The sequence below is a fragment of the Tupaia chinensis genome, unplaced genomic scaffold (assembly GCF_000334495.1).
Source record: "Tupaia chinensis unplaced genomic scaffold, TupChi_1.0 Scaffold000238_1, whole genome shotgun sequence".
Taxonomy (NCBI): domain Eukaryota; kingdom Metazoa; phylum Chordata; class Mammalia; order Scandentia; family Tupaiidae; genus Tupaia; species Tupaia belangeri.
In genome coordinates, this window is record NW_006159716.1 from 6,319,880 (window position 1) to 6,346,726 (window position 26,847).

A 26,847-nucleotide genomic window follows, 5' to 3' on the forward strand; every position below is an offset into this window, starting at 1 on the left:
AATTTACTATAGGGCACATGCACTCACCAGAGAGAGAAGGAAAATGAGAAAGCAAGACACCAGGTCTGGGACTGGAACTACAGTCAGCCATGTGCAAGTCCAGCACCTTTCCCACCACACACATGTGCCCTATAGCAAAAACCTCTCAAAAAAAAAAGTTATTCCAGTTACTGATTTTCTATTTCCTGAGGTATTGTAAGGAATATGAGACTTATTTTTGGGCTCGGTTTTCTGGATTATGATGGCTCCAAGTGCTGTTAGTGTTTGAAGACCATGGCATTTTTGGTTTCCTAGTGTGATAAGGCAGTGAAAGTAGTAGAGTTAGTAGAATATACTTCTCAGAATAAGTGGGTTAATAAAGATACCATTGGTGATTAACTCTCTCATGTGAATTTCTTTTAAAGCACTTTAAATGTTTACTTAGCTATGTTTGTAGTATGTAATTTTTTAAGCGCATTCTCCCGCCCTTTCTAACTCTCATCCCTTTTTTATATAATAGATCAGCGACTATCATCTCTTCTACAAGATGAGTAACAGCCACCCTCTTCGCCCCTTTACTGCAGTGGGGGAAATTGATCATGTGCACATTTTGTCTGAACATATTGGTGCCTTGTTGATTGGGGAAGAATATGGCGACGTCACATTTGTTGTGGAAAAGAAACGTTTTCCTGCCCACAGGGTAATTTTAGCAGCCAGGTGCCAATATTTTCGGTAAGTGTGTGATACTTTTTTGAAGATTTAAGTCCTTTGTAGAAAACATTGCTATTTTTCACTCTATGAAAAATATGTAACCAAGTGTAAAAACATATTCTAGCAATCCTTCAATCCAGCATCTATAATTTCATCTCTGTACACTTTTATTGTTTGAGAATCACCTTTTCCTTTAGGAGCCATTATAGAATTACAGGGTTAGATGGTTTCCCAGGCCAGTCAGTACCTATTCAATCATTATTAAAGTCAGAAGAATATTTCTAAAGCTGAATCTTTGTTGACTTCACCTTCTCCTCATAGTAGATGCCTGATGGGACTTCACCTGGCCTGCTGGCAGATGGACTTCTTGTTGGGTAGATACACTGACTTGCAGACCTACTGATGGACAGTTTACCTTGTGTTTTAGGCTACTGAGACCCAGGACCAGTAGGTAGCCAAGCAGTTCTTTTCCTAAGGTCCACAGTTGGGCAGTCCTCAAATAAAACACAGGCAATTGAACAAACCTGAATTAAAAGAAACTTCTTTTTACTAAGTTTTATAGCAATGTTAGACCTATGACTCAAAAAAAAAAAAAACCGTAAAAATCCTCCTTAATATGTGCATATGGTTTATTACTCAGACCTTTAATTTCCAGGATTATACATATTAAACTGATCTCTAATTACATTTTAATTAGTTAGAAGGGATCATCTCTGCATTATTGACTGAGTTATAATTTGTTCTTGATAATGGACCTTTTTCTTTTAGCAAGGATAAAGATGGTCCATAGAGTTATAGATTTGCCTGGGAAATTTAGTATCTAAAAATGGAGATGCCAGGGACCAGCAGGTGGCATGGCAGTTAAGGTGCTGGACACTCCCACATGACTGACTGCTGTTCAAGTCCTGGGCCTGGTGGCTTCCTTTCTCACTTTCCTCCTCTCTCTCTCTGTCTCTGTCTTTCTCTGTCAAATTGAAAATAAATGAATGAATAAATAAAATTTAATAAATAATTATTTTTTTTTTTAACTGGAGATGCCAGTGGCTTTGAGAAAATTGCAGTTACCTTCTAGGTAAACTAGAAGTCTGGGTTTTGCAATCAGAATTAACCAGGATAGCAAAAGAGCAGCAGCTAGGGTCACATACCTAGTAAAGTATGTCTCTTGAAAATATATGCTCTTTGGCTAGAACTCTTACAGTTCCTTGTAAACATTTTCAGAATGTTCCCATTTTGTACATTTAAGTGCCCTGCAGATAAAACCAGAAGCTTAGAAAAGAGAGGAGTCTGGTAAGAGTTCAAGCTAATACTGTCCTATTCTCCTTCCCAAGGTTCACCTTCCCCAAGCCATTGACCCTGGTCTAGTCATTATTTGTAACCAGTCTGTACACTCTTCCTTTTGTGTTTCTTTCCCTTTTCTTACTTTCGGTGTAGTCATTACTATTTGTGTTTTGTAGAGCCCACTCTATTAAGTCAGAACTTTCCAGCTTGTTTCCTGTTTGCTAATACCATATGCCTTGCCCTCTTTGAAAAATGATTTGAAACAGCAGTATGTGGGTGACTTTTAGGTATCACTATGTTCTTATAAGAAGCTCAAATGCTTCTAGAAATTAAAAGTTTGTTTTGAGTGTATGGAATATACTCCCCTCACTTACTGTCCTGGTCTTGATGTCTTTGTGGAGAGTTGAACCTGGGTGATAGTCAATGAATCACGAGGCTAAACTCGGTTGTTGTCCAGTGCCATCTTAGATTCTCATTGCTAACACTATTCAAGTACAGAGGAAACTTAGCAGCCAGTGGTCAGGACAGGCCCAGGTGCTGTCTCAAGAGCCTATTGATCCTCAGATAAGGACAAGCTAACTGTACAGAAAGGAACTTTCCACAGTAAACGTTGAACCACTGTGTTTTATTCCTTGTCCAAATCGAGAGCTTGTATTTAGTGTTCAAAGAGATCTCCCTCAAAACTACTTTTAAAGCATTGATACCAAGTCCAGAAAGATGTCATGGATCGCAGTAGTTATAATAAACCTTATTGTGGTTTCCCCAAGACAGTAGAGTTCTTTAATTTGGTAATTTTAAGGTCCTGATTGGATGCTCTTGATTAATGAAAACCTTCAGGGTGTTTTTAGGTAGAGTATGACCCAGAGAAGAGTATGCCCAGAAAATTTGTGAATCTTGATGTGTGGTTTCATCTGTTTTCCTCCGGCAAGCAAGAGTATCAGTCAGTCCTGGGAGAGGGTGGGAAAGTATGGGGGCAAACTCTGAAATGCTAACCCTACTCTCAGTCCTAGGGGCAGAGAGAATCTCCTTCTCGCTCCTTTATTCTCTTGTTCTCACTTTTGCATCTTTTCTTTCTCACTCTGCTCTTCTCTCCCTTTCTTCTTTGGTCCCCCTTTCATTCCTGTTGGGTTAGAGATCTAATTGGTTCATATAATTCCTCCTAAAGTAACAGAGGTAGACATTCAAATTCATCACCTGATGGCTTGTCTGGCTTTCATTTTAGGTGGGTTGATAAGCAATAATGTGGGACTTTTTTTCCTTTATATGTGTGTGTGTGTGTATATATATACACACACACATATATATGTATATATATATTTATATTTAATAGTTTTTTGCTATGGGGTGCATGTACTCACCAGGGAGACAGAGACAAAGAGACAGAAAGTGAGAAATCACCCCCTGGGGAGGATAGCCACACTGCAGTCCTTTCTCTTCCATCCTCCTCTTGGGATTTTGGGCACGCACGCACATATGCCTGGTGTGAGTTTTAAGCCATCAGGTTCACTACCTGAACTGTGGTCGACTATATGGGAGTCCAGTGTTGTAACCATTACACCATCTGCTGGTCCTATGTGGAGCTTTTTTTTTTTTTTTCCAATTGGAAAGAAAAAAATAAAAAAACAACTACCCACCTGTAATCTTATCAGTAATTTTATTTTTCATTTATAGAATAATAAATAAAGTAACAGGTAGAAATTCAGATTCATCACCTGATTGGCTTGTCTGGGTTTCATTTTTAAGGCGGGTAGGTAAGCAATAATGTGGGACTTTTTTTCTTTATCCCTCCAACCCGTCTAATAGTGTTTCCAAGAGTCAAGTGTTATAAATACTTTAATAGGAATTTCCCCTGATTTTTCTTTTTTTATTGCCAGAGGGTGGGTACATATGTGATAGAAGAAAGAGCATGTGGTTGCACCCCTCACAGGGGATATGGTCAGATCACAATCCCTTCTCCATTTCTCCATTCTGTCAGGATTTGGGGCATGCACACACTTGTGCTCAGTGTGTACTTCAGTCCACAGGAGTCTGGGATTCAAACCAGACAGTTGGCCAACTGGGATCTGCCCCTTTAACCCTTGAGCTCTGTGTCAGCCCACCCCTTGGTTTTTCTTGACTTAATCAGACCCGTCTACCTACTACCCATCGTCTGTCTATGTACATACACATACATTTTTTTTTGAGAGGTTTTTGCTAAAGGGCACGTGTGCTCTCCAGAAAGATACAGAGAGACAGAGAGACAGAAATCACCCCCCCGGGGGGGGGGGATGGCCACGCAGCAATCCCTTCTCCTCCATTCTCCTCTCAGGATCTTTGGCACACACGCACATGCGCCTGGCGTGAGTTTAAGCCACCAGATCCGGGACTTGAAATGCGGTTGACTACATGGGAGTCCAGCGACATAGCCGTTACACCATCTGCTGGTTCCTAAGTATATGGTTATACACTTTTTCCATTCAATATATATGGATTTGAAACTTTACTTGTTCACCTACTGTATCCTGGGAAGGATTTAAAACAGAATTTTCGAAGACAGCACTTAACAATCTCCCTAGAGTTTTCCTTTTTTTTTTTTTTTTTTCTCCTTTGAGTTTTCTAACGATTGCATAGAATGTGTATGTCATGTTTTTTTTCAACCTATATGTCCTTTATAGGACATATATTATAGACATCTATAATTTTTCCAGTGTTTCAGTATATTTAAAAATTTATCTTTATTTCACCTTATTCTTTTTCTAGAATTGAATGTTAAGAGAGATTACTGGTTTAGATTCGAATAAATATTATTTTCCGGAGAGGATGCTCAATTATATATAATCTCAAAGAAGCATATAAGAACATGTTTTCCTATTGCTTTTGCAGCCCTGAATAGGAACAGGCTTTTTAATTTTTGCCAGTCTGACAGAAAAGAATGGTATCTAATGGGTATTTATTTATTTTTATTTAATTACATCTTTTTTTTATAGAGTTTTACTTTCGAAACTGCCTTATTGCCCTTTAACATATTTATACTGACTATCGTTCCTCTCAAAAAGTTACTTTTATCATTCTATTTAATATCTATGACATGTCTTGAGCTCTCAGGATATCTCATTGGTTCCATTGTTTATAGATTTACTTCATAATAGTCTTAAGATCATTCTTCTTGCTTTCTTTGGAGAACCATTCAAAATGATTACTTTGCATTTCTTCACCTGGATCTTATGTCATTAAATAAATTTATATTTCTATAATGATCAGTGTGAGCTTATGTATTTTGTAGCAAAGCGTTCTTGAGCTTTTCCTCATGCGCGTCTTCTCTGATGTGCAGAGCATTACTGTACGGTGGAATGCGAGAGTCTCAGCCTGAAGCAGAAATCCCTCTCCAAGACACCACTGCAGAAGCATTCACGATGCTGCTCAAATACATCTACACAGGGCGGGCGACGCTGACAGATGAGAAGGAGGAGGTGCTGCTGGACTTCTTGAGCCTGGCTCATAAATATGGATTTCCAGAGCTAGAGGATTCTACCTCTGAGTATCTCTGCACCATACTTAACATTCAGAATGTCTGCATGACTTTTGATGTTGCCAGTCTCTACTCTCTTCCCAAGCTGACTTGTATGTGCTGCATGTTCATGGACAGGAATGCTCAGGAGGTGCTCTCAAGCGAAGGCTTCCTCTCCCTCTCTAAGGTGTGTCATTGAGTACAAGTCATTTGTAGGCATGCATTGTTTTCTTTATACTTGTACAGTAGAAATACGACAATGGACTAAAAATTTAAAAAAAAAAACAGTGGCTTAGCAATTTGCTTCTGGCTGCGGGACTCTAAGCTCATGTAAAAGAAAAGCTGATTGGTTCTGTTTTCTTCAAGGTTCTTGTGGTAAGTGTTACATGCAGAAGAGACTGTGCTCTTGGTGGTGGTTTTCAATGGGATGACAAGTGAATAGAGTTCTTTGCAGTATTGCATACCACTTTTTGGTTTTTGTATTGATAGAAAATGTAACTAATAATTCCTTACAGCAAGAGAAGAAATTCATAAAGAAGATTAGATGTGACACTGGCTGTCTTTAAATCACTGATTTTTTTTTTTTTTTTTTTTTTTGTGGCTCAAAATTCACTATTATAGCTAGAATAAAATTATTTTGTTCAAATCTTTGTCTGTAGTCTGGGTGGCTAATTGTCTTTCCTTTTCCCTTTTATACCCCTCCTGTGACTTGGCTATTTCTAGTGAGAAAACCTGTTGAAAAACTACATATATTGCGACCAGAAAATGGTGTAATGGTTACATTGCTGGACTCCCACATTGTCAACCACAATTTGAGTCTCAGACCTGGTGACTTAAAAATCATGCCAGATCTATGTGTGTGTGTACCCAAAATCCCGAGAGGAGAATGGAGGAGAAGGGATTGTGGCATGGCTATCCCACCTGGGTGGGAGGGGTGATTCCTCGCTTTCTGACTCTCCAGCAAGGGCACATGCCATATAGAGAAAAACACTCTCTAAAAAAACAAAAACAAAAACAAAACAAAACAAAAAAACGATGTAGCTCCATCGTATTAGGAGACTCATTCACAGCTCCTGAGAAGGATATTTTCCTAGCCTTGTTAAACTGGTGTAAGCACAATGCAAAGGAGAATCATGCTGAAGTCATGCAGGCGGTACCTTTGCCTATGACGAGCCTCACTGAGTTTCTGAATTTTTTTTTTTTAATTTGCTATAGAGCGTGTGTGCTCACGGGGGGTGGGAGGGGAAGGGAGAGAGAGAGAGAAGCACCCCTGGGAAACACCGCAGTCCCTTATCATCCATTATCCTCCTGAGATTTGGGGCATGCATGCCCATGTGCCCAGCATAATTTCAGGGTGCTGGGTTTGGAACGTGAACCATGCAGTCGGTCATGTGAGATCCAATCACCATGACCACCATGTCACTGACTAGCCTGGAAATCTACATATCTTGATTTGAATGTACACTATGATTTTTGTTTTCCATCTTAATTTTAATTTATACATTTATTTTATTTTTTAGGTTTTTGCCTCAGAATGCATGTGCTTTCTGGAAAGGAGAGAGACAGAGAGAGGGAAAGTGAGAAATCACCCCTCGGGGAGGGAGGTGGGGATGGCCATGCTGCAATCCCTTCTCTCCTTTTACCTCTTGGAATATTGGGCATGCACACACATGTGCCTGGTGTGGTTTTCAAGCCCCTGGGCCGGGGACTCAAACTGTGGCCAACCATGTGAGAATCTAGTTACTTTAACCACCATGCCACCTGCTATCCTTTCTAAATTTTTTTTTAAAAGAGGTTTTTACCTTAGGGTGTGAATGCTTGCCAGAGAAAGAGAAACAGAGACAGTGGGAGGGAAAGTGGCCACCTGGGGTGGCCATTGCAGTCCCTTCTCCTCCATTTTTCTCCTGGGATCTTGGGCACACATGCACATGCGCTCAGTATGATTTTCAAGTCACCAACTCCAGGACTCAAATTGTGATTGGCCACACGAGAGTCCAGAGGTGTAATCGCTATGGTATCTGCTGGCCCCTATCACTTAATTTTTTTTTTTTTGGAGAGATTTTCACTGTAGGGTGCGTGCGCTCGCCAGACAGACAGAGAGAGACATAGAGACAGAAAGCGAGAAATCACCCTCCAGGGGGGATGGTCATGCCGCAATCCCTTCTCCTCCATTCTCCTCTCGGGATCTTGGGCACGCACGCACATGCGCCCGGCGTGAGTTTTAAGCCACCGGGTCCGGGACGCGAACTGCGGTCGACTACGTGGGAGTCCAGCGACATAGCCATTATGCTAACTGCTGGTTCCCGCTATCACTTAATTTTTAAAGACAAGGATCTTTGAGGGTTGTATCAGTGTTGTTAGGGGGCCGTCTGGAGATCTAAGAACTAAAAATAAAGTAGTGCAGTAATACTGTGGAACAAATTTTAAATGCCAGATGCATATTACCAACTTACAATACCCACTCCCCTAAAGCACCTGCACACACTGACCGTTCCTCACGTGGCCGCTTCTCTCCTTGCTCTTTTATTAAAGGTGAGTACAGATGTGTTTGGAAAGACTTTATGTCTGATGTAGTGGTACAAGGCACCTGGGTAGGAAAAAACGGTGCTAATATCCTTTCTCGTTATTCACATAGTCATAACGGGCAGGAGAATATATGGCATGTAGAATAAGGAAAGAAGAGAGTCAAAAAAAAGTTAATTCTCTTAGTACTGACAGTTCTGTAAGCTTTTACTGGTCAATCATGCACATGGTTGGGCTCCACAATAACTGGAATTTCTCTTTTTTATCCTTTTCAGACAGCACTTTTAAACATTGTATTAAGAGACTCATTCGCAGCTCCTGAGAAGGATATTTTCCTAGCCTTGTTAAACTGGTGTAAGCACAATGCAAAAGAGAATCATGCTGAAATCATGCAGGCAGTGCGTTTGCCTCTGATGAGCCTCACTGAGCTTCTGAATGTTGTGAGGCCTTCGGGCCTGTTGTCTCCTGATGCCATTCTGGATGCTATTAAAGTGCGATCAGAGAGCCGGGACATGGACCTCAATTATAGAGGCATGCTCAGTAAGTACCTCTGTCAACTTTTATCTGCATCTTATGCCATTCTCAGTTACAGAACTCTAGCTACTGAACTATAGGGCAGGTGTATGTGATTTATGTAGGTGTAGAGACATACAATTGTGCTTAGTAGGGAACGTCTTTTTGTTATTTTCTCCTAAGGTTCATCAGCTTGCCCAAGGTCACACAGAAAGATGCTGAGCTGAGAGTCAAACCTAGTAGTTTGTACCCAAGGCTATGTAATTAACCTCTAAACTGCACTGCATAAGTGCCAAACATAGTCTCCCCCTTTGATCATTTTAATTTCTTTGTGTTGATAAGACATACTCCCTTGAGAAATGAAATACAGTAGTGGTCAGGACTGATCTATGATGAACATATAGTTGGGGAATTTAAGGTAGAAAAGGGAGAATTGGAAAGGCATGGAGAAGACTTCTGGGATAGGGTAGAGGTAAAGAGAAAAGGAGTGGCTTATAATTACTGAGAGAGATTTCATGGAGGTTGTGAAGTTTGAGTTGTACCTTGACATTTGACTTGAATGACATCAAAGTTGAGTAACTTTTTTTTTTTCTTGAGAGGTTTTCGCTATAGGGTGCGCGCGCTCGCCAGACAGACAGACAGAGACATAGAGACAGAAAGCGAGAAGTCACCCCCCCAGAGGGGATGATCATGCTGCAATCTCTTCTCCTCCATTCTCCTCTCGGGATCTTGGGCATGCACGCACGCACGCCCGACGTGAGTTTTAAGCCACCGGGTCCGGGACACGAACCGCGGTCGACTACATGGGAGTCCAGCGACATAGCCATTATGCTAACTGCTGGTTCCCAAGTTGAGTAACTTTCAGATGGGAAAACTGATCGGGTTAATAGACAGAGGATAGAGGGTTTGAGAGACCATGAGTAGGGGAGTTTGCTTAGCGTAGAAGGCTAATGTTGATTAATAACAAAGAAAGTATATGAAGGTCAACTCAGGCCAAATCATGGCAGTTTTTGAAACTGTCAATAGACTGGAATCTTCCTTATATGCAGGGAGGAACCAGTTAAAGAGAAGGTGAGTGTCATGTGTATGGTGGTGGTTTTGAAAGATTTACTCATGGTGCTGTACTTGATTATTTTGGATAGGGATATACTAGATTCAGGAAGACCAGTGTGGAGGGTATTTAATCTGTGCACAATTGATAAAAGCTTAAACCAGAACACTGGCAGGGAAAATGGAAAATAATGGATGTGTAGAGGGATATTACAGAAAAAAAATACTCTAGATGATTCAAGGGATTTAATTTTGGTGATCAGTTTTTGAGAAGGCTATCATATTTGATCAAATCTAAGAAGCCAGAAATTCTGAGCCTACATTTTATATACCACGAAGAAAGGAAACAGTGCTGCCATTAAACCCTGACAGCACATCATGATGTCTGTATCCTGCTTTCAGAAATATTAACATTTGAAAAACATGTTTATCCTCATGGAAAATAGTACTTTGAAGAAGATGCTGAGCTTGTTTTTAACCTTACTGATTTTGAGGGTTTCTGGGACATCTGAGTTGTAAGTTCTTTCTCATGCTGGTCATTTCCCTGAGTGACCTATTCTTTGACCATGGCTTCAGAGGCTCTCTTCAAATACTGATTGATCTTAAATATTAATAGTTATTCTTAGCCTAGACTTCTCTCTTGATTCATCAGGTATATTAATAGATACCTTTTTACTGGGCATAGAAAAAAAAGCATAGGTTTTGGGCCAGACAAATGTGACTTAAAATCCTGAATTAGTCACTTACTGTAATAGTTTCATGACCTGGTATTAAATTATTAGATATTAAATTATTTTTACATAGAAAAATACTTTATGACTTTCCTAATGGCCCATACTTAAAGGAGTTTTACCTTTAGTTTTATATTCCTAATATTGTTGTGAGAATTAATTGAAATAATTTGTGCAAGCTCAATACAGGAAAACATTGTTATGTTATCATTATTATGTGTTCTTCTTTATCTCTTCATATTTGTGTAGAAATTATCCCATTGTTTTGTTGTTGTTGTTGTTGTTTTTTTGTTTTTTGTCATAGGGCACTTGCCAGAGATAGATACAGAGAAACAGAGAGCAAAAGTGAGAAGTCACCCCCTGGGAGGATAGCCACACTGCAATATCTTATCTTTCATTCTCCTGTCTGGATTTTGGGCATGCATGTATAGGTGCCCGGCATGATTTTCAAGCTACTGGGTCTGAGACTTATGGTGGGCCATGTGGGAGTTCAGTGCCTTAACCATCACGCCACCTGCTGTCCCCTATCCCATTGTTTTAAACATTGTTTACTTGTCTGGTCCTTGAAGGCAGAGCTATAAGTCTTTGTGAATTTTATTGATCTTTGTATTCTCAACATTTAACATCCTGAATAGCACATAGGAGGTGCTTGGTGAATGAATGGAAAGAAATTTTTATTAGAGAATGGGGGTTGAGGACATTGAGGAAAAAAATATAATAAAAAGAAAGTGGAAGGACACTTCTGCTCTTGAGGAACCAGTCAAAGCTGGTGGTGAAAGTGTGTGAAGAAAGAAGTCAAAATCGAAGTGTGAGACTTGGAGAAGGCCTACATAGGAGACTCAAGGTAGAGAAAGAATTGGAGAAGTAGAGAGAGAGTTACAGAGGCTAGTAAGAGAGAGCTTTTAAGAATTATTTTATTTAACTTTATTCATTTATTTATTTTAATTTGACCAGAGAAGGACAAAGTGAGTGAGAGAGAGGGAAAGTGAGAAAGCAAACCACCAGATCCGGAATTTGAACCACAGTTAGCCATGTCCAACGCCCTTAGCCACCACACCACCTGCTGAGTAATTAATTTGAGACTTTCCAAACCCTCCTTGTCAGATTCTCTTAGATAAGCTGTTCTCTCTCTCCTTTCCTTGCCTGCCTCTTACTTTAGGTTTGATTCGGGGGTGCTTATAGGTCTTAGAACTGGATTCCTTATAGGAACTTGGGATGGTGGTATAGGAATAGGGGTGAGGGGATGCTTTGTACATTTCACATGTTAACTGTGGCTAATAGTGTCTAAAATAGTTGATGCGGGTTTGGAATTGGTCAGCTGGTCAGTATAGGTATAAGACCTAGGCCGTAGTAAACACCTGAGATTACTCGGGAAAGGGCATGATCAGCCATGTGAGGCACTCAGTTCTGGAATGAGACCCTGACTGTGATTATTGGTCATCAGGGTTAGTGCCTTCATTTCGTGTAATTCAGGGGGGCTCAAGAATGAGGTTATATGAATGTTTGAGAATCTTTTATCTAACTTCTATACTTGAATAATGATTAAATAGCAGGCTTTCTCTCTGACTTAAAAAGTTGAGTAGTAAATTCAATAATAAAAATATCAGGAAATGTAACACTTTCCTGTCAGATCCTAAAAAGTAGGTTCGTTGTTTTCCAAGTAATTATTAAATCAAATGTATTTATTGTTAGAGAAAAAAGGATATGAATGGTCTAAAATTTCAGAACTGATCCTGAGCTGATGATTTGGAAAGATAGGTCTGTTTATTTTAAAATTATTGACAGAATTCATTTTTTGGTCTGTCATGGGTAGGCTAGGTTCTGTGTCTTTGGACACACATTTTGTGAAACAGAGGTTCCATCATGGGACCAGGGTCATAGACACTAATCTTTTTTTTTTTTTTTCCTTTTTTTGGGAGAAGTTTTTGCTATAGGGCACATGCGCTTGTCAGACAGAGAGAGACAGACAGAGAGACAGAAAGTGAGAAATCACCCCCCAGAAGGGATGGCCATGCCACAATCCCTTCTCCATTCACCTCTCGGGATCTTGGGAATGCACGCACACATACCCGGCGTGAATTTTAAGCCACCGGGTCCGGGACGCGAACTGTGGTCAACTACATATGAGTCCAGCGACATAGCCATTACGCCAACTGCTGGTCCCAACTAAGCTTTATTTTCTTTGAGTTCATTATCATGGGCTTCTGGAAGGTTTAATTCTCAGAGCTGCAAATCCTCAGGCTTTTGCCAATTACAGAGATCCAACGCCCCCCCTCCCCCCATTTCCAAAAAAAAAAAAAAAAGATCCAGAGGATGTTTATAACTTGCAGTGATAGTCTTACTGGGAAAGTGATTTCAACTAGTTTTATGCATATGTTAAAAAGAACATTTGTCTATATAGCTGAGAAAAGGGAATTGACTTTTTGATGAAATTACTTTTTTCCTTAGGATTATTTGAACTGCTCATACATTCCCTTAGCATTTACTTTTATGTTAGCTGTGGATTTTTTTTTCCTCTCAATTTTTAAAATTAACTGTAAGGAGAGAGACACAGAGAGATTGAAAAGGTGAGAAAGTACTCCCTAGGGTGGATGGCCACGCTGCAGTCCCTTCTCTTCCTTTCTCCTCTTGGGATTTCGGGCATTCATGCACACGTGCCTGGTGTGTTTTTCAAGCCTCTGGGTTTGAGACTTGAACCATATAGTTAACTACCTGAGTCCAGCTGCCTTCACCACCACACCACCTGGCTGGCCCACTGTGGTATTGCCACAGACTTATCTATTCTGTCTTGAAAGTTAGTGCTTTTTCTGTTCAGGCTGGGTTATATTTTGTTTCATAAAGCTCACGTTTTAGACTTTTAGAAAGTGAGCAGGAATTTCTTGTTTCTGAAAGAAGCATAACACAAATTTTAAAGATTTTTTTTTAAAGTTCGTGTGTTTATTTTCTTCATGTGAGAGTGTGAGAAGGATGGAGGGGCATCCTCAACAGGGTGTCTTTACTCTACCATCTTCTCCCCAGCCCTGCAGCCTGCCTGGACCATGGGTCAACCCGTGGGTATGCCCGATGTGTTCGTGTAGACCTCGGGAAGCAAACCCTGGGTGTTCTCATATAGGTTCAACACTGGGCTGTGTGCACCTGCTGCCTGTGCCACCTTGAGATTTCTTCATCAAGTAAAAGTTAATCTGTTCATAAGTCTGCTTAGTTAAATTGCTGGCTGTGTGTGTGTGTGTGTGTGTGTGTGTGTGTGTGTGTGTGTGTGTTTAAATCCGTCCTGTACCTATTCCCATATTTCCAGTCACACTGAGGGAGCTTTGTCCCTGTGATATAATGGTTACTTTTCTTACCTAAGCGCCTGCTAGACTGAGTTTCTTGAGGACTGTAATTATGTCTTTCTGCTTTTGTTTTTCTAGCACCTATCACAGTGCCTGAACTAGACATTAAAAAAAAAAATGAGGGAACCAGCAGTTAGCGTAATGGCTATGTCACTGGACTCCCATGTAGTTGACTGGGGTTCGAGTCCTAGACCCGGTGGCTTAAAACTCATGCTGGTCACATGTGCGTGCATGCCCAGGATCCCGAGAGGAAAATGGAGGAGAAAGGATTGCGGCATGGCCATCCCCCTTGGGGGGTGATTTCTCACTTTCTGTCTCTCTCTCTCTTTGTCTGTCTGGCAAGTGCATGCGCTCTATAGCAAAAACCTCTCCAAAAAAAAGAAAAAAGAAAAAAAGAAAAGGACTAGCAGGTGGCATAATGCTGGACTCCCACATAGTCAATTGTGGTTCGAGTCCTAGGCCCGTTGGCTTAAAACTCATGCTGGTCACATGTGCGTGCATGCCCAAAATCCTGAGAGGATAATGGAGGAGAAGGGATTGGGGTGTGGCCATCACCTCTGAGGGGTGATCTCTTGGTTTCTGTCTTTCCGGCAAGTGCATGCCCCCTATAGCAAAAATCTCTCTTAAAAAAAAAAAAAAGTGACTGAATAAATCATCCCTTGCTTCTAAACTAAAATTTAAATCCATCTCACCTCAAGGCCAGCAGGTGGCATAGTGGTTAGGGCGATGGACTCTCACATGGCCAACCATGGTTTGAGTCCCAGACCCAGTGGCTTGAAAATCACACTGGGTACATGTGTGCCCAAAATCCCAGAAGGAGAATGGTGAGAAGGGACTGCGGTGTGGCCAGACCCCCAGTGGAGTGATTTCTCACTTTTCCTCCTACTGTCTCTCACCATCTCTCTCTAGGAAGTGTACGTGCCCTATAGCAAAAAAAAAAAGAAACCGAAAACAAAAAAACAAAACAAAAAAAAAGAACTTTCTCACCTATCATGTAAAAACATCAATAAAAATAATTTAAAAACTCTTTGACTTCTGTTACTGTTGGATCTTCCCCATGTGTTGTATTGGGGAATCTCTCATCTGCAAACTAGGAGGTTTATGGATGATGTGTACTGAATATTCCTCTGTGGAGCGTTCTGGAGCATTCCTGTGTCTGCATATGTGTTCTTGTGTCATTAGACGGTGAGCTATGGAGGGCTGAGTCCCCAGCAATGATCTTCACCTAGGAGGAATATTAGGACTTTTTTCCCTTAAATAAATAGGACGAAGGTCCCTTTTATCTCTGTATTTATTTATTTACATCATGGGTACGAGCATGTCTGGTGTACCCAGGGAGGCCTCTGTATGTGGATCAGCCTCATAGAGCAGTGAAGTTTTTGTTTGTTTTGAAAGAACTAGTTACTTAACTTTATTTATTTATTGTTGTTATTATTATTATTTTTAAATTTGCTAGAGAGCACATGTGCTCACCAGAGAAAGAGAGAGAGAGGAAGCAAGCTGCCAGGCCCAGGACTTGAACCGTAGTCCACCACCTGGGAGTCCAGTGCCTTAACCACCATGCACCTGCTGGCCCCAGAGCATTGAGTTTTAAGGCTGTGCCATCATCCAGCCCTCTGCTCTCTCATCTTTATTTATTTATTTTTATAAAGCTAAAATTACAGAACAATTATTTTTCAACAGAGAACTTTACATTGTTTTGTCTATTAAATGTTTTTTTCTTTCTTTTAAAGTAACTTGTCTCAAGTTCCCTGGTGAAGTTGTTGCCTGAGCTGGAACCAGAGTTGTGGTTCTGTGACTCCTGAGGCCAGTGATGTTCTATAGATTGCATTCCATTCTCTGTGTGTTTGAATACCAGTATGCATAGAGAAGGCCTGCAGAGTGGGGGGAAAGTCACAGATGAGACAGTGTCATTCGTAATGCCCGAGTTGTTGGGGAGTATTCGTAGGAAGGGTGGGGAGCTATGCATCTTTCAGGGAAGTCGGGATCGGAGTGGAAGATAAGTTAGGTGCCAGAAGAGGGTAAAGAGATTGCAGTGAACATATTATTTAGGTCTAGAGTTGGCCAAATAATCCATCAGGGGTGAACAACCATTTCAGTCTACTTGTAAAAGTCTGAAAGAGTGATTAAAGAATGTAAAGCAATTAAAGACACGAAATAATTAACCCAACACCACTCAGATTTTGGTACTCCATAGTTAGGAGCTACTTCATTCAGCCTAAGTTTTTCTTTCTAATAATTGGCTGGTTTCTACCTAGCCAAAGAGCCTCAAAGTTTTTTTTTTTCCCCCCTCAATGTTTATAAAATGTATAAAAATGACAGTGTGAAGAAAATGGATTGTTATCTACTAGCTTGTTTAATCTCACCACCTTGTGGTTTTTGAGAGCCTTTTTTCCTAGTGATAGACAAGTATGAGCACTAAAAATATTTATGTTTTGAATTATTTCATTATTTGAATTTTATCATGATCACTTTTCCTTTTAAATTTATCACTTAGCTATAGATTTTGCAGAAGTACTTGAGTTGTATTTTTATCCAGTGAGATACTGACATTATAGTTACCTTGAGAGAATTTCCACTTGTATAAATGGTCTCCATTTCGAAGTGAAACATACTCTCGGGGAATGACTGTATCGAGAATGGTTAGATAAGTTCTCAAGTACTCTTGAAATAAACTTCAAAACAAGGCTTAAACTTGTAGTAGAAATTTCATTCCTGTTTTAGTCTTTGGTTACAGATACTTGAAACTTTTGTGCCTACTGTGTTATTCCTAACTTGATAAATCTTAGTGCCGGAGAAGCTTATGTTTAGAGAACATCAAAAGGCAGTAGTAGTTTCTAAATCTGAACGATTCTGGGGCTCCTTTTCGGCTTAGTCTTGCCTCTTCGCGTCAGCCCTGGAGGAGGCTGTTGCAGTGGTCAGCACTACAGACTCATGTCCATGGTTCATACTCTTAATAGCAGGAGGGATCCATTTCCTTGTACCTGGAAAAGCAGGTTTGAAGCTTCTGTGTGTTTGCTTGTTTATAAAATGCTTCAGCGCTAGGCTGGTGTCTTCAGGAAAGCCGGGCCTATTGCTCCCTGCGTCAGCAGGTGGTTCCCTGTGCTTTGCGCAGTACGTGGTACAGAATGAGGCTTCGGTACATGCTTTGTGATTGATTTAACACTTCACACGTAGACAGCATGTTAATATGTATTATTGTAGTGTAATTTTTATGAGGTGGTTTGAGCAAAGGATTGTTAATTTTAGAAAACAAATTCAGAGAGAGTAAAAGGCCTACTCTGGAGAAGGGAGCAGTAGAGCCCAAGTCTCAAACTTTGGTGTTTTCACTCTGAGTCCACCATTCCTTCCCCACTATCAGGCTATCCCTTTTTTCCCCTCTGGGTGTTACGCATTCTTCGAGTGACAGATACTGTCATCCAATCAGAGACCCGTGATAAGATGAGGTGGCAGGTCATTGTGTTAAAGACAGGGCCCCTGGAAACAGACAGAGACAGCGTGGGTTCTAATCTCAACTCTGCTACTTTCTGGCCATGTGACCTTGAGCAAGTAAGTCCACCTAACCTTTTTCTGCCTCCACTTCTCACCTGCAGAATGATTATAATGGTAGTATTGTACTCAAAGGATTATTGTGAGGTATAAATAAAAGGAATTAATGTTTGTAAAGTGCTTAGAACAATGCTCAGCATATAGTATATATTATATGGGAGGGAGCAAGTGAAGGAGGAGACAGGGAGAGAGACAGAGACAGGCGTCCTCACCTGAAACAGGGTCTCACACCGCTACCCGCCTAAGCCTTCCAGCCAGCTAGTATCATGGGTCCTCAGGCCCAGGGTGTAACATTCGACTACAGAACCGAACCCTTGATCTTCCAGAAGGATCTCGCATCCCTTGAGCAGTGTGTTACCTCTGCACCACAAACCTGACCCAATAGACTTTTTTCTTTTAAAGTTTACTTATTACTTTAAAAAAAAAAATTGCTGTAAGGGCACATGTGTTCCCCAGAGAGCAAAACACACACACACACACACACACACACACACACACACACAGACACAGAGAGAACAAAAGTGAGAGGCAACCCCAGGGGGGGATGGCCATGCTACAGTCTCTTTTTATTCATTCTCTCAGGATTTTGGACATGCACACGCATGTGCTCAGTGTGTTTTTCAAGCCATCAGGTCTAAGACGTGAACTATGCAGTCAGAAATGTTGGGATGCAGCCTCTTTAACCACCACACCACTGACTAGTCCCACTTAATAATTTCATATGAGGGAGAGAGAGACAGAGGGAAAGACAAGCACCCTCAACAAGGTCTCATGCCACAACCCTTCCTCTGCCCTTCCCAGCCAGTGAGGACCATGGATGCCCTTGTGTACGGCGTGCACAGTGTTGACCTGGGAACTAGAACTAAACCTCCATCTTTCCTCTGGGGCTAGCATTGCAGAATGGTACCCTATTGCTATACCATTGCAGCCGGACCTGGATTTTCATTAAAAAAAGTATTCTCAAGTGAAGTAAAAAATATATCTTCTTTTAACATAGCCTTTTTTTTTTTTTTCTCTCAGCTAGATTAATTGATCCAGCACGTCAGTGTATGACTAACAGCTATGCTGTAGTGGAGCCTTTCTTTTCCTGTTGCTTTTCCAGATTTCTGACCTGTTCGCTTTGCTTTTATGCATTATCCTCAGTCCAGATGGCAGGTTCAGGTCTTCTTAACATGCTGCTTCTGTCCAGTGGGTATTAAATTAAAGCTACTAATAGAGTGAACTTAGCAGAGCTGATTTGTTTGTCCCCACCATGCTGTTTCTAGCACTGTTAACTTTTTTGTAACAACATTAGTCCCAGGCACATTGCAGCTATGAGAGTGATATTAAATTTAAACTCTGGATGGTGTCTTAATTCTAGTAGGCATTCTGTAACTCCTATCCCCATAGACTTGCATATGCCATTTTAAAGTTAAAAACAGATACTTGACTAAATTACGATGCTATAGTTTTATCTTTTTCCAAAAATATAAAATAAGTAACCATTAACCTTGCTTTTTTTCTGTTCTTTCTTTCTTTGTTTTTTCTTTTTACTGTAGTACCAGAAGAAAACATTGCAACTATGAAGTATGGAGCCCAGGTTGTAAAAGGGGAGCTGAAGTCTGCCTTATTAGATGGTGATACCCAAAATTATGATTTGGATCATGGGTTTTCTAGGCACCCAATTGACGACGACTGCCGTTCTGGCATTGAGATTAAACTAGGCCAGCCATCAATTATCAATCACATTCGGATACTCCTGTGGGACCGGGATAGCCGGTGAGTCATTAGCATGACGTAGAGAGAAAGCGACATTCTGTTTGAGAGGACCTAACTTTGTGGTCAGCTCCTTTGGTTTTATAGATTTTGACAGTTTATTTCTTTGTGATCATGGTGTTATTTTCTTGAAGATCAATTCTGGAGGGTATATTCTGTAAAAAATAATGTTTGCTTTGCTTTATTTGCTGCTTTATAAGAGTAATTAACATGTGCTTATGATGGAATACATAGAAAATACAGAAAAGCTCAAGGAAGAAAATAAAAATTGCTAATCATTTCACCACCTATAATTAATCTTCAGATGTATCTAACTAGCATTTTTTTTTCTTTTTAGGTTTTTGCTAAAGGGCATTCATTTGAGAGAGACAGAGAGAAAGAGAGAGAGAGGGTGAGAGGGAGGGAAAGTGAGAAATCACCCCCCAGGGGCAATGGCCATGCCACAGTCCATTCTTCTTCACTCTCCTCTTGGGATTTTAGGCATGCACACACATGTGCCTGGCGTGATTTTTCAAGCTGCCAGGTCTGTAACTCAAACCTCACGGCTGGCCATGTGGGATGCAGCACCTTAACCTCCATATCATCTGCTGGCCCCTAACTAGTACTTTTGTTTTTATTATGCAAAGATCACTCATGCAGACAAAGCAGAAACCTGCACATAGTTTTACAAAATAAGAATTAGCTATGAAAAAAAGCTGACTTCACTTTTTTTTTTTTTTAAGTTTTTGTATAGGGTGCTTATACTCTCCAGAGACACACAGAGAGACAGAGAGAAAGTGAGAAATCACCCCTAGGAGGGATGGTCACAATGCAACCCCTTCTCTTCCATTCTCCTGTAGGGATCTTAGGCACACACCTACACCTGGCAGGATTTTCAAGCTGCCACATCTGGGACTCGAACTGTGGAGTTGGTCATGTGGTATTTAGAACTTTAATCTCCATGTCACCTGTTTGTCCCTAATTCACTTTTTAATTAGTAGTTTGAGTATATTCCATACTTTTTAAAGATTTTTGCCATAGAATACATGTGCTTGCTGGAGAGAGACAGAAAGAGAGACAGTGAGAGGGAAAGTGAGAAATCACCCTCCCCCCCAGACGGATGGCCTTGCTGAAATATCTTCTTCTCCATTCCCATCCTGGGATTTTTGGCACGCCTGCACACTCACCCAATGTGATTTTTCAAACTGCCAGGTCCGGGACTCAAACTGTGGTCATCCATGTTGGAGTTCAGCACCTTAACCACCACACCACCTGCTGACCCCCAGCATTCCCCTTTTTTTAAAAATTAATTTATTTTTAATTTGGTCAGAGAGGGACAGTGAGAGAGAGAAGAGGAAAGTGTGAAAGCAAGCCACCAGTTCCAGGACTCAAACCGTGGTTGGCCATGTGGGAGTCCAGCACCCTCAACCACCATGCCACTTGCCAGCCTCTAGCATTCTACTTTTTAAAAGCATTCTTCTAAAATACTGTTGTAATTATTGTCTGATGTTATACCATATAAAGATTTATTTACTAGGTTCCCTACTTTTAGATACTGTAAGAGCTTATAAAATACATTTTGGGGCCAGCAGATGGCATGATGGTTAAGGTGCTGGAGTTCCGTGTGGCTGACTGCAACTCGAGCCCCGGACTTGGCAACTTGAAAATCACGTTGGGTGCATGTGCACGCATGTGTAAAATTTCAAGAGGAGAATGAAAGAGAAGGGATTGCAGCATGGCCATAATCCCCAGGGAGTGATTTCTCACTTTCCCTCTCTCTGTCTAGCACACATGCCCTATGGTACACTCTTAGAACAAAAATTATTTTTGTCCTGTGGATGAAGACAAAAATTGTCTGTCAGTGTGTGGATAATCATCCTCAGAACAAAAGAAATTTGGGAAAAAACTCGTTGGACTTCTGCCCGGAATGCATCCAGTTTCTCAGTGGCATCAGGGTTCTGCCTTCTGCCAGCCACTGTGGTGCTTTCACCCTGTGTGGTTTCCAGGGATCGTCCATGGCAGAAGCGCCAGAGCAGTGTGGGTGACCGAGCTATTCCTCCTGTGCTGCTTGTTATTAACCTAAACCCTGCATGACCAGAAACTAGGCCCCATTTCTGCCTCTTTGGGTCTGAGAACAAAGAACTTAGTAATAATGGTGACAAAGACCTGCAACACTCAGAAGGCAGTTCCTCTCTCTCGTTAGCACCTCGGCCACCACCCTGGCGTTTCTGGCCATTGGAGCCCAGTCTGAGGGAAGCTTTATGAAATGGAAACTGTCTTTCCCCGCAGCATAAGTACCCACGGTCTCTAGGTTATTTCTCTGTGGTTCTTTTTCATTGCCACAGGGCTTTTGCACTTGCCGTAGAGAAAGAGAAAAAAGGAGAAAGTACCCCTCAGAGGGATATAGTCACCTTGCAGTCCTTTTTCCTCCATTTCTTGATCTGGTCCAGACTTGGGGGCATGTACTTACACGTGTCTGGTGTGTTTTTCAAGCCGTGGGGGGTGGGATGAGATTCAAACTGCTGCTGGCCATTTGGGATCTGGCTCCTTTAACCACTGTGCTATGGGGCTGGCCCCCTGTTTCTTTTTTTTTTTTTATTAAGTATATCTATTTAGTTGGATATTATTTGATGCCTGTCAAAGTGGAGCTAGTTCACAAATCATTTCCAAGGGTCTGATTAATAGCAGTATAATAATAATACTTATATAGCACTTTCATTACTTTTATGTGGTAGGCACTGTTATAAAAGCTTTATGTATTTCACTCATTTAATTAATAATGAAATTAGTATAAAATAATAAAAGAAAAGGTTAGTATGTTTGAAACTGGAAGTAGTTATCGTTTCCATGATGTTAAATATTTATAGGCCACTTTGTTTTAGTATGTGCGTTGGATTCACAGGGGACTTTACCACGTAACTGTTCTTTTCTCATAGAAATTATCATTCTAAGCAAAGGTGAAAAATTCAGAATCTTAAGCCAAAAAGATTCTGACGTGTTGTAAAATTATATCCTGCATTACTGATAACCCAGAGAGGTTCAATAAAAGGTTATAGCCAGTTTGAGACTGAGCGATAAAATGAATGGGAGTGAGGGGACAGCAGAAAATGAGGGGATGACACAAAATAAGCTGACCTTTCCTGGTCACAACTGTGGGTTGCAAGCTGACATTTATGGTCACCTAAATCTTCTGAGATTGTTCCTGTTGATATTACAGTGCAAGTAATAACCGCATCTCAAATTTAAATTTGCCTTATGACAGGAGAATATAGATTTGTTCAGGATGGGACCAGCATGTAGTGGTCCAGGGTAGCTGACCGGGGGAGAATGATAGGCCATTTTCATTACTGCTGGGTTATTAGCTGGCAAGTTTTAAGTTGTACCCAAAGAAGCACACATTATCTCCTCACCCGAGTCATTTATTTTTTCTGCGGGCTGCTTGTATGTGTGGGATGGTAGGAGACTTGGGAGGCAGCTGGAGAGAAGCTGGCCTCTGGGAGGAGGGAGATACATCCCAAGTTGGCTTCTGTCCTCTGAGGGGAGGGCTGAGCACCCCGGCCAGGGAAGGTAGAGGAGAGGGCATAGGCTCTGATTTCCTGCTGTTTTGTTCTCTCTCTCTCTCTCTCTCTCACGGCTTTCTCAATCTGCTAATGTAGTTTGGGACAATCCTGGCCATGTTTGAAAAGGAGCAAATGTGTTGTGTGTCTGATATATGCCAAGCATCATATTTATAGAGATAAATCGGATACACTCTTTGTTCTTGAGCAGTTGGTGTCTTGATAAAGCAGACAGACAAGCTGAGGTAATTCCAGTAGATCGTGAATGCTAACGTAGAGGGATACATATGACTTCCGTTGTCTAAATTTGATTGTTATGCAGAAGTGTAATTGGTGAATTCTGTGTTTTTTTTTTTTTGGTATCTTTTAATATTTTATTAAAGTTTAGCTTTTTATTGTTATCTTAATATGGTTAACTGTCTGCCTTTTTTCCCTTTTGATTCCCAGGTCTTATTCATATTTCATTGAAGTGTCGATGGATGAACTCGACTGGATCAGAGTGATAGACCATTCCCAATATCTGTGTCGTTCTTGGCAAAAGTTGTATTTTCCAGCCCGTGTCTGCAGGTTAGTTCTCATGGTTAACTAATGATTGACTGTTATGTCAGGAAATTTAGACTTTGAGCAGGCTGTACTTTTCTACCTCATGGAAGAAGAGTTTTTCAGAGTATCAACTAGCAAGCACATGCTAAGTGGAAGAACTTAGGGAAAATATGGAAAATTATGCACCTTAATATTTAGAGTGTATTGTGGAACTCTATCCAAAATGTCTTGCACTATGTTTATGCAGTAGAAATATGAACGAATAAGAACTAGCAGAAGACACTTGAGAAGCTGAAATATTTTTTGAACTCTATGCTGTACATTGAAAGAATTATCATTACATGATACATTCTTCCCATGAAAGCCATGAGAGCTATTTCTGAAGGTTTCCCTGGTGGTAGCCAGGGCCAGGAGATTTCTGAATGCCAGTGTGCACATTCTGTGTTGCTGTGTTCTTCCTCTGGGTCATTGGCTGTCAAATGTAGGTTGATAGAACAGGTGTCACAAGTGGGGTTGGCTTTGGGGCAAGGGAGGCTTAGCTAGTGGGACTGCAGGCTTACATCCGTCCTTCAACCAGAGCACCTCAGCTTTTATTGCAGCTGCATAGTGATCATCTTCAAAAGATATTGAGGGCCAGCCAGCAGCGTGGTGGTTAAGGTGGCTGGATCCCACATGACTGCTGTGTGGTGTGAGTCCCATACCCTGCAGCTTAAAGAACACTCCGGGCTTATGTGTGTGCTTCTCCAATATCATGAGAGGAGAATGGAGGAGAAGGGATTGCAAAATGGCCATCCCCCCAGGAGGGTGATTTCTTACTTTTCCTCTCTTTCTGTCTCTCTCTGGCAAGCACACATGCCCTATAGCAAATTATATATATATATATATAAAAATATGTATGTATACATATAAAATATTTATTATAAAAGCTAATAGTAGCTTTTACATATAATATATATTATGCATATTTGATAGTCTGTCTTTAGATATAAACCATTTAAACTTTCTTTTTGGAATTCATACAAATGAATGAATTTGGAAGTTGGGAAAGGTAGATAAAGGTTCCTGAAATTCTGTTGTTTTTCTCTGTAATTTTCCCATTGGAAATTGCCCTCAGATGTGCTCTACCTTAAAGTCAAAAGACCAAAGGTAGAAAGGATTGGTTCTTTTAGTCAGATGTGGCAGAAAGAGAAGGGATCCTCTCTTCCTTGGGACGCCATCTGACTGCGCATGTGGCTGATTTGGAGCAGATGGGGATGCCCCACAGCACTTAGTCTTTGGCCAGAAGTCACCCTTGCAGTTGTTAAATTCAGGGTCTAATAGCATGGGCTGAATGCTTACTCCAATACGGGACTCCGCAGTACCTTTCATCCTCCGGTACAGTAAAGAATGCTGTCTACATTTTCTTTATTATGGATATGGCTGGACACAATATTGTTACCCAGGGATCCTCTTGTGTGAAAATGAAGAAAATCAATTTCATTTCCCCATGAGGAGCTAAAATGTCTCAGGTCTGGCTGTAGCCCTTTTGTCAGAGGAGGTCTGAGTGGATTAAAATGAGAGGGACAAGAAATTGAATGAGGATTTTGTATCTCAGAGCTGCCTAGGGATACTCGAGTGTGACAAAGGGGTCCCAGTGTGGATGGGGAGATTGAGTCTGCATTGACTCAGATCGTTATGGTTGTATCAAACTGAAAAATAAGCAACAGAAAACAAGAACAGGAAAAATAAGCGAGGTGTCTGCTATGGACCCAACGATGGTGTGTTTGTATTTAATTTGAGACAATAAGAACATGATTCCTAGAACGAAGAAGCAGAAGTGCCATACCAGCCAGGGCAGTCTGTTTGCTTTACCCACTTGAAAGCCCCGGTTGTGTGGAGGGAGGCATGCGCCTTCAGTCATCATTGGTGGCTTTTAGAAAACATAGTTCTTGGGACCAGCAGGTGGTGTAATAGTTATGTTGTTGGACTCCCCCATAGCTGATTATGGTTCGAGTCCTGGACCCGGCGGCTTAAAAAAAAAAACAAAAAACAAAAAACCTCACCCAGGCCCATGTGCATGCCCAAAATCCCTAGAGGAGAATGGAGGAGAAAGGATTGTGGCATGGCTATCCCCCCACCCCGGGATGGGGGTGATTATTCACTTTCTGTCTCAGTCTCTCTGTCTCTCCAGCAAGTGGACATACTCTATAACAAAAATCTCTGTAAAAAACCCCGTAGTTCTCCTTTATTTATTAATGGCCTTATTTATATTCCTCTTCTTTTGTCTCTCCCACCTGGCCTTGACTTTGTCAGTTTTATGTGTTTAGAGTCTAGCTCTATTCATAATGCTAGTTTTTGTCTAGCAACTCCCAACTCAGAAAAAAAATTGAACAAATGGGATCTTAAGAGATAGTGGTAAAAGATATCCATGTTAGTAAGAAGATGAAACAAAAATTGTAACTACTTTGATTTAAAATATTATAATTTTGCATTAACTCTGCCTTTGGTAGTAGATTAGCATTTTAATAGTATTTTAAAATGAACCTAAGAATAAGTCTCTCTTGATTATCCAAGGATATCTTGGTGTTTCTTATTTTCACAATCATTTATTGACTACCTTAACGATGTTCTGTATACGCATCTTCGAGGAGTTTCACTGGGAAAATACTTAATTTCCTTAGCACATATACTTCCAATGTGCATTATGTTAGTTAACTTGCACGTTTGTGTCACTCACTTTGTTTTTAGTGTCCTTTCAGTGTTTGTCTTATCTCTGATGCTAACATGACAAGCTCCTGGAGGCAAGAGGAAGGGGCTCTGCTCTGAGCACTCTCGCTCCACTCTCAGTCTGTGACCGTGTATACAGTAGGTAGTCCACAAACGTTGGCATAGGTTTCATGGTGTTAAGGCACTGTGGAATGAAGAGAGATTGATTTAACATTCATATAGAGGTCTAGTCATTGGCATTTTTAATCAGCGTATTCATTAAAACTTGCATAAGTGCTAGAAAACTCTGCAGTAGTAAACGATTCTATACTGTTCACAGAGGTTGGTTTCTCTGTGTTTTTATTTAAGAAACTGAATTTTTTTGGAGAGGTTTTTGTTATAGGACGTGCGTGCTACCAGAAAGACACAGAGAGACAGATAGAAAACAAGAAATCACCCCCCAGGGTGGATGACTACACCGCAATCCCTTCTCCTCCATTCTCCTCCTGGGATCTTGGGCATACACACACACCCGCCTGCTGTGAGTTTAAGCCACCGGGTCTGGGACTCGAACTGTGGTTAACTATGTAGAGTCCAGTGACATAGCCATTATGCCAACTACTGGTCCCTAGGAAACTGAATTTTAAGGTTAATACTGAAGGGTGTGAATGTCATCTGCCGGTGAAAGATTACATCTAATATAGTCATAAAAGGAAAGATACTCTGAATTGGGGAATGTGGGATTACTCATTCCTGAGTGTGTAAGTCAGCGTTGTGTAGTAGAGAAACCATGAGCTGTGGAGACAGAGTTCTCAACTCCTGGTTTCACCTTATATTTTAATCAAGTTTATGCTTCTCTGAGCCCTGGTATCTGCACACCAAAAGAACAGAAGTAACAGTACCCTCTGCATGGGGATTTTGCTCTGAGGGTTAAATGATAGTGTATTTGTGAGTATCGAGCAGTGTCTGACCAAAAGTAGAAGCCCAGTAAATGGCAGTCATTTTAAAATTATTTTTCCTGATTTCTGAGACTCTTACCTGGTGTTTGACCTTCAGAGAATAAGAGCCATTCCTGCCATGATTGCTCACTACAATGATACTCACTTGTTTTACGTATTTATTTTTTAGATTTTTGCCGTAGGGTGCGTGTGCTTCCCAGAGAGAGACAGAGAGAG

At 40.9% G+C, this 26,847-nt stretch overlaps 1 protein-coding gene across 1 annotated transcript in view; it reads left to right on the plus strand.

Annotated features, from left to right (window-relative positions):
- The first annotated feature begins 504 nt into the window (after nt 1–504).
- Nucleotides 505–26,847, plus strand: part of BTBD9 (BTB domain containing 9) — a 431,835-nt gene continuing 405,492 nt past the window's right edge. Inside the window, exons 1-5 of the mRNA XM_006148619.3 lie at nt 505–711; nt 5,279–5,642; nt 8,254–8,518; nt 18,692–18,911; nt 22,892–23,011. Coding sequence (XP_006148681.1) covers nt 527–711; nt 5,279–5,642; nt 8,254–8,518; nt 18,692–18,911; nt 22,892–23,011 — 1,154 coding nt within the window. The 5' untranslated portion in view covers nt 505–526. The remainder of the gene's footprint in view (nt 712–5,278; nt 5,643–8,253; nt 8,519–18,691; nt 18,912–22,891; nt 23,012–26,847) is intronic.